This window comes from Cicer arietinum, chromosome 7 (genome assembly GCF_000331145.2).
Source record: "Cicer arietinum cultivar CDC Frontier isolate Library 1 chromosome 7, Cicar.CDCFrontier_v2.0, whole genome shotgun sequence".
Lineage (NCBI taxonomy): Eukaryota > Viridiplantae > Streptophyta > Magnoliopsida > Fabales > Fabaceae > Cicer > Cicer arietinum.
In genome coordinates this window covers 5,550,129-5,558,421 of record NC_021166.2, presented here as the reverse complement: position 1 = coordinate 5,558,421, position 8,293 = coordinate 5,550,129, and the positions used below count along the sequence as shown (strand labels likewise).

Sequence of the window (8,293 nt, the reverse complement as noted above, 5' to 3'; positions counted from 1 at the left end):
CCCTTTCTCTTTTGATAGATTATCCTGTGGTTTTTAAAACTCTGTTACACTTAACAATTTGTGAGGTTTAACATAGGTTGCTCATGTGTGTGAAATAAAGATGGATAGTCTTCTAACTTTATGATTCTTTGAATAATATGCTGCTTGTGGTTGTAAACTTTTTTTCTTGCAGTATACACCAGCCATAGACATATGGAGCATTGGCTGCATTTTCGCGGAACTCTTAACTGGAAAACCGCTTTTCCCAGGGAAGAATGTTGTCCATCAATTGGACATCATGACTGATTTTCTTGGAACACCATCTCTTGAAGCTATTGCTAGGGTCTGTTCAATTGCCCATCCTTTTAACATTGTTTTATTTTATTACTTAATAGAACTTTGGTAGAATATTAACAGATACGAAATGAGAAAGCTCGGAGATACTTGAGCAGCATGCGTAAGAAGAAGCCAGTTCCTTTCTCCCAAAAGTTTCCTAATGCAGACCCCCTCGCTCTTCGTGTATTAGAAAGAATGTTAGCATTTGAACCTAAGGATCGACCTACTGCTGAAGAGGTTGAACTTTTATCCATCGGCAATTCACTTTCCACACATCAAAATAAGTTTTAACAGAGATTATTATTATGGATGATATTGTTAGGCTCTAGCGGATCCTTATTTTAAAGGCTTGGCCAAGTTTGAGAGAGAGCCTTGTGCTCAGCCAGTTAGCAAGATGGAATTTGAATTTGAGAGGCGCAGGGTAACAAAGGAAGACGTGCGAGAGCTTATCTACAGAGAGATTTTGGAGTACCATCCGAAGATGTTAAAGGAACATCTAGAAGGAGCAGAGCCAACAGGATTCATGTATCCAAGGTATTGATGCCCAAACCTGCACCCAAATTGCTGTTTAATTTTTTTCTTGCATGATTCAGAACACTTATTGCAAGCTATAAATTTATAAAAAACATTGTTGGATATTTTTTCAGATATTGGTACTGAACTATTACACTTGATAAAACTGAACTATTACACTTGATAAATTTGGTCAATATTTTGGTTAAGAGAAATATTTATAATATTTAAGGGTCTAGCTGTTCTTCTCTAGACCCTCAAGTATCGTAATTCGTAAATATTTCTTTTGAATACTTAGGTTTAATGTTATTAGATACTTCTAGTTCTACCTAGACTAGTCAAAATGTAAGTTTACCTGAAATTTCCCGCTTTTATGGTTGCTTGTAAATTTGCAAACCTAATTTATATAGTATGTCAGTTCATCGTTTGATTTCTTTTCTCTCTCCTTATTTGTAACATGTATCAATAGTGCTGTGGACCACTTCAAGAAGCAATTTGCATACCTTGAGGAGCATTATGGAAAAGGTGGAACTATTAGTCCACTTGATAGGCAACATGCATCATTACCCAGGTATCCTAATTATTTTGAAAGTTTTTTGAAAATGCGGTTCAACGTTGTTAAATAGCAAACAATGCAGCGCTATAGCACAATTGCATAGCATAAATTAAACAACTATTGTTCCACAATTCGCTATTTAGTATAAAATATTGTCAAATAACGGCTATAGCGGTGCTATAACACGAATGCATAGCGGAATTTGAACAAACAACTATTTTCCGTGATCTACAATTGACAACATTGATGTGGCTTTTCTTCTTTTGCTGTCCTCATTTATATTGTCAAAACGCCCATTTATCGACTCTTGAACCACCAGCTGTGCTGATCTGAGGCTGTGAATGCAGGCAGTGTGTGTTGTATTCAGACGATTCAAGACAGAATATGGCCGAGGTTGCAGCAGATGATCTCTCCAAGTGTTGTATCAAAGAAGTTGAGAAGCCGACCATTGATAGGACTGGAGTTGTCCCTATGAACAGGCTTCCGCTACTAGCCCCTCAAAATATTCAAGGAGTGATGACTGATATATGTGTGTATTTTGCTTTTCCTTCTTTTCTCTCTTCTTTTCTGCTTTTCATGTGTGCACAGCAGGAATTGTTTTTGATTGTGCTTACTGATGAGGCATTATACACGAATGAAGAATTAAATTTGTTTCTTTCGTTGTGGTTTCACTTGCTTCAGGTGTTGCTGCACGGCCTAGAAAAGTTGCTGGTTCCGCATTGCATTACAGCCGTGGGGTAGCAGGGTCTGAGCAGCGGAGGACGATTAGAAATCCATCTGTTGCAGTCCAGTATGCTGCTTCAAGCTGTTCATATCCTAAGAGGAATCCAAGCTGTAAAAATGAGAGAGCAGAAGATGGCATTGAGAGTTCAAATGGACTTCAGTCGAAGCCTCAATACATAGCACAAAAAGTTGCTGCTGCTGCTGCTCATGGTGGAGCTGGCGGTAACTGGTAGAGTTTCGATATTTTAAATTTGTGGCTGAAAGCTTCCTTGTGCCAGGCAAATTGCTATCATTCATTGGGAAAGCCAAAAGGATTAAAAGGCTAATGAAGTCTCTAGCTGATGTTTTTATTAGGTCTTACAATTTGCGTCACTGATTTAAGGTTTGGAAGGTTCCACAGTGTCTGATTATGATTGTCTTGCTCTCTAGTTACTGCTACCAGAGATCTTAAAAAGGCATGAAATGAAGACATTGCAGTTACTGCTACATGTTTGTGCTGTTCTCTTTGTGGCAGAATGTAAGCCATTGGTATTGCTCTCATTTTTGGGCAACACAACAATGATATTTGTAGTTTTATTATAATCAAAATAATGGATTCTTTCTCACATGTATGCTCACCGAATCTCTTGTGCTATCTGTTGTCAGTTATTAGGGGTCTTGCTCTCATCATCCCTCTTGTATGTCTTCTTTTGGGCCCACAGTTTGTAACCGTTCTTTTGGTCAGATTGTAATGCAAGAGCTGCCTCCCTTCAAAATGATTTGGATTGCTTGTGCATAGGTGGCAATTAGAAGGTTTAGATTTCAATGTAGATTTTGATTTTTTTTTCTTTTAAACTAAAATATCAAATTTGAACCCTTTAATCTTAATCCAACGACTACTAATGTACTGGTTGCATGAACGCGTGAAATCGTTGATTGCATGCAATCTCGAACTATACCTTTCCTTTTTAGTAATGGATAATAATAAATGAGCAGTCATTGACAAAAAGTTAAATGCTGTGACAAGTGACCATCTCTATCATACTTTTTTGGTGAAACTCTATGCAATTGTTGCATTAACTACATGCTCATGCATTCAATCATAAATAATCATGCAATTTTTTTGTTTTCGGAATGGAATGATCAAGGCTGTTCTGCTATTTTTTTCCCCTGGAACCATATGCATCTCATGAATGCATATTTAACCATTCAACAGGTTCTCCTTGTGTTAGGCCATTTTTGCTTGCTGGTATTCCTGTTTTCTCCATTCATCTTCACTAACAATAAGCAAATATGATCCTGAGGGATAGATCTCTTTAATTTAATGATTTTATTAGCAGGGTTGTGTAAAGAACCACTGCATATTTCACTCCTTAAGAGTGAAATTTTTAACATAACATAAGACTGAAAAATAAATATTTTAAATGTATATTTGAATTGACAGTAAGTTTAGTACAATCACATAGGGTCACCACAATATTGGTAAAAATTACACTTTTAAAGTTTAATAAAATTGATGTATCATTGTGATTGTAAGAGTACCTCGGTACAATGCAATGAAATGTCAAGATTTACAATTTAATATATTCATTTTCAAATTTTTGTTTTTGTTGAACTATTTGTTTCAATTGAATTTGGCCATATTTGATTGAAAATTAGCATGCAACTTGGTCATATCCACCCACCAAGATTGTGGAGGTTATTGTTGTTAAGTTTGGTTAACTTCTAAACCCAGTTGACTTCACATTGAAGAACAAGTTCTCTATGGCTGTGTCATGTCACTCCTGCATTGTTATAGTTATTATTACTTCCTTTCATTCAAGAAATACAAATATGAATATTTTTTCCTTACAAATTATTGGACTATAGGCCAGCTGGTATACGACCCATTATTCCAAGTGATTGCTTTTAAGTGACAACTAAAAAAATGCAGTATGTGCTTTGTATTGAATGCTTTACCAGGAAATGGGTCGAATGATGAATAATGAAAATGAATATCCTTCTCTATCGAGGGGCAACATGCATAAATAAATAATGTATTTAGCCAGAAGGAAGAGACACACCTAAGCTTCATAAATTGAAAAGAATCAATCATTTCAAGTCACGTCATTTTTTACATATTTATTTTTATTATAAGGTTACTAGTTGGAAAACTACAACTTGTTGTGATTAAATCAAGTCAATGCTTTTAATTTGAGATTTATGCAGTCAGATTTGAAGAAGTCTACAACTCTTCTAATAGAAATAGGAAGAAAAAAAAAGAGAAAAAATAGTGTCCGTGTATGTGGTTTGAGTTATTATTTGTTTATCATTGACATTCAGAACACGTAATAATCTACTAATTAATGAGATAACGACAGTTCTCATCATTTGGAAGAGGACAAACATGTACTATAATACCTTAACTTGATTCTAACAAAAAACGTTCTGCAAATAAAAGGAAACAACCTTTACAAAAGACAGATAGACAGACAAATGAAAAGTCAACCCTTTCTCTAAGTAGTTGTGTTACAAAAGCATAACCAACTTCATAGAAATTTTGGTGGAAAGAAAAGCTTAACGTTACTCTTTCCTAAACATGCTGCAGAAAATAAGCTTGACATTCTCATTCTCATCATTAATGTATAATAAAACTCACCATTCTCGATAACATTCATCTTCATCACACCTTGTCTATAAATTGACATCAATCATTTCTATATATATATATATATACAAGAATCTCTTTTCAGAATCAGAAGCTAAGTAGTATTTATATAGTTCAGACTAATTTGTCACTAGTCACTACTACTCATTATACCATGGATCACAATCTTGTTATGGAAGGAGAGGGAAGCATTCATATACAAGTTGGTGAAGTTCAAAGGCTGAGCGAAACCGGTAGCTCAAACACGACAATGTTCGAGCCTCGTGGATTGAGTAGCATTGAGAAGTTAGAAAGTGACAGTACGGCTAATTCGGTCTCTCCAACAATCTCAATAAATGGAGCACCAGAAAAGAAGCTGACCCTTTTTGCTCTTCAGCTTGCAATGCTTGAAAAAGCAGCAACTGGTTTGGGAACTCTTGGTTTTATCTGGGCAACTGTTGTACTTCTTGGAGGTTTTGCTATCACCTTAGAAAAAACTGACTTTTGGTTCATCACCATCATACTTTTAGTTGAAAGCACTAGAATTTTCAGTAGGAGTCATGAACTTGAATGGCAACACCAAGCCACATGGTCCATTACTGATGTTGGAATTGGAATCACAAGTTTCAAGGAAATGATTTCCACTTCAAAGCACAATACTACAGACACAATGGAGACTGCTGAGGTAAACCCTGTGAGAGAATATCTAAATAAATGTTTGGAATGTTGCTTTTATAAATTCATCCTTAATGATAAGCCAAAATTATTTTACATCATTTTTTCTTTTCTCTATTGCACAAGAGTAATTGAGGAAATTATATTTTGTAAAATATCATTGATCAATACATTTAAAGTGAGTAAACAATTCACTTCAAGGATTATAAAGTACCTTAAAGGGAATTCACAGCTATCCTTATTGCATCCAGTTTGCATAAACTGGTGGGACGAATCGGTCCTAAAGCTTACCGTGTTCACACATGCTTTAAAATGTCTCTGTGCACTCATCATCTTCTTTTATCTTCTTCTTGTTTGAGTTTTGCAGCATTTCCGGACACAAGATCTAGCAAACCTAAGGACACCAGCTAGGATGTGGAGTAGCTCAGAAGTTCCACTTCTACCATATGCTAAATGGTTTTTTCTTTCAAGGCATGTCAGCAGACTTCTCTACTGGCTTCAACTTATTTCTGCAACAACTTGTGTGGTTCTCTCATCAATAAAGTTTGTAAGGCATGATTTTGGAGGGGTGGCAAATGCAGACACAAACAAAAGGAAGCGGGCTCTCTTTATCTTTTATTCCTTGGCTCTTGCAGAAGCTTTGTTGTTTCTAATGGAAAAAGCATATTGGGAATGGCAAGTCAGCTATTGTAAACTGTTGGAAGAGGTTAACAATGAGTGTGAATTGGGGCCGTCCGGAATGGTTTCGATTAGACGATTCTTTTATGATGCCTATTCAAGATGTGTCAATGGAAGCATATTTGATGGCTTGAAAATGGACTTGGTCAGTTTTGCTATGGATCTCTTGGCTTCTAACTCCCCTGATGAACAGCTCATTGGAGCAAGAATTCTTAGGAAGTTTTCGGTCAGCGAGCGATTTTCTGAGGATACCCTTCAAAAGATTGGAACCTCCATATCAGTTGTAGAGAGACTAATTGAGATGTTGAATTGGACAGATCATAAGGAGGTTGACATCAGGCTGTCAGCTGCAAATATTTTATCGAAACTAGCTGGTATGAAACAGAACTCTCTCCGAATAGCCGGTATACCGGGAGCTATGGAATCAATATCCTCTCTTCTACATACTAACAGGAGTTTGATTCCTGCAGCTGATGAAATTGGGGAAAAGAACCTAAAATTTGATTATCCAGATCATGTTTTCCAGACATTTAACCACTTGGGACTTCTCATACTGAAAAAACTTGCACGCGACCACGACAACTGTGGAAAGATTGGAAATACCAGAGGCCTTCTTCCAAAGATCATAGATTTAACACATGCTGAAGAAAAGTTGCTGATCAGTGAAAATGTTACTCCATCACAAGTTCTGACTGTCAAGAGATCTTTGCAACTGTTGAAGATGCTGGCTTGCTCAATAGGCACCACTGTGGGACATCTTCGAAGATCGATATCAGAGATAGTTTTCACTATCAGTAATATAAGAGATATATTGTGGAATGGAGAGAAACATCCCCTTCTACAGAAACTGAGCATAGAGATTTTAACCAGCCTAGCATTAGAAGGCGATGCAACCGAGAGAATCGGGGCTACAGGTGGAGTGCTTCAAGAGTTGTTCAACATATTTTTCAAACACAGCATAACAGAAGATCAAAAACATGTAACAGTTGTTGCTGGTGAGGCCCTAGCAATGCTAGCATTAGAAAGCAAGAGTAACTGTCATCGAATTTTGAAGCTGAAATTGATGGAAAAACTTGTAGAAGCATTGAAAGTTCCGTTGATTCGCGTCAATGCAGCTAGAATTCTAACAAATCTATGCATCTATAGTGGATCAGAATGTTTCCACCAACTAAGGATAGTAACAACCGCAACACCAATAGTAAGTGCTTTTTTTTACCTTTATATTTTTGGGCTACCAGTATATGTAAAAACACGAAAAATCTTGATAATCTTTTTGACATTTCTCAACCATATGCAGATACTTCAAGCAATCATGTCAGAAGAAAACAAGATACTAGAAGTGATGACTGGACTAGCAGCAAATGTTTTCAAATACATGACTTCTCATGAATCAAGAATTTTATTTAAAGAAGCTCGAATCACTAAGGCTGAACTTGCAAGTAAATTAGTTGAAATTCTTAAGAAACACAAATGTCCTGCAACTAAAGTCCCAAGGATAAGGAGATTCACAGTAGAGCTAGCAATTTGCATGATGAACGACAAAGAAGAACACATATATACCTTCAAAGATCTAGGAATGAAGGAAGTATTGGAAAGTGCCTTAGAGACCACATCAGAGGTTGAGAACTTCAATATTTTCTGTGGTACTGTTGGAATGAACCGCCACAAGCTCACAACTCAGTCACTGTTTGAGACAGCACTGGAATTGATGGAAGATAGGCAAACTATCAACCATAGTTAAATATATTACAAAATCGGTTAACTAAATCAGTTAACTACGTCGACATAGAGCAACCAATGCAAATGTGTTGATAAATTGCAGTAGATTCTCCAAGATGTTCTTTGGGGCTGGAAAACAACTTATTCATTAATTTTTCAGATACATTTTGCACATGAAATAAATTACTCACACTGTTTCTCTATTGTTAAGTACATTACTTCCTGGCTCTTTCATCAATTTTTTTTTTTATTTACGACAAAGAAACAAAAGCTATAATATGAATTTTACTTTTGATGTCTTCGTCCTTTGTCAACATTTAGACCAAACCAAAAAGAAATCAGACGTGACTAACTTTCTCTAACTGAAAACAGTATTGTCGATATAAAATAGAAATGTTGAAAAGCTCCAGCTGAAACATGAATGAGCTTGTTTGCAGTAAAAGTGGTATGAATTGATAAAAAAAAATAATTTGCATCCAGAATTATTCATGCGAAAAAATGATTGTACA

General features: G+C 36.1%; 2 protein-coding genes across 3 annotated transcripts in view; both read left to right on the top strand.

Moving 5' to 3' along the window:
- The window catches only part of MAPK11 (mitogen-activated protein kinase), a 6,252-nt gene extending 3,387 nt beyond the window's left edge, over positions 1-2,865 (top strand). The window contains exons 5-10 of the mRNA XM_004508297.4: positions 173-322; positions 397-552; positions 638-849; positions 1,298-1,399; positions 1,732-1,913; positions 2,066-2,865. Of these exons, the coding sequence (XP_004508354.1) occupies positions 173-322; positions 397-552; positions 638-849; positions 1,298-1,399; positions 1,732-1,913; positions 2,066-2,340 (1,077 nt within the window). The 3' untranslated portion in view covers positions 2,341-2,865. The remainder of the gene's footprint in view (positions 1-172; positions 323-396; positions 553-637; positions 850-1,297; positions 1,400-1,731; positions 1,914-2,065) is intronic.
- A 691-nt stretch (positions 2,866-3,556) lies between these two features.
- Positions 3,557-7,987, top strand: LOC101492593 (uncharacterized). 2 transcript variants are annotated; one of them, XM_012718034.3, is made up of 3 exons: positions 3,561-5,397; positions 5,755-7,263; positions 7,363-7,987. In XM_012718034.3, the coding sequence occupies exons 1-3, from the start codon at positions 4,888-4,890 to the stop codon at positions 7,804-7,806; spliced, it is 2,463 nt and encodes an 820-aa protein (XP_012573488.1). In that variant the 5' UTR covers positions 3,561-4,887; the 3' UTR covers positions 7,807-7,987. The 2 variants fall into 2 exon arrangements, with proteins under 2 accessions (XP_073219806.1, XP_012573488.1); XM_073363705.1 differs by having other exon boundaries at positions 3,557-5,397; positions 5,755-7,987.
- The last annotated feature ends 306 nt before the right edge of the window (positions 7,988-8,293 follow it).

Excerpts from the sequence above, each read along its gene's own strand:
- LOC101492593 (XM_073363705.1), top strand. The coding sequence starts at position 4,888 with ATGGATCACAATCTTGTTATGGAAGGAGAGGGAAGCATTCATATACAA. Across the intron at positions 5,398-5,754 it reads ACACAATGGAGACTGCTGAG|CATTTCCGGACACAAGATCT; the intron begins GTAAACCCTGTG and ends TGAGTTTTGCAG.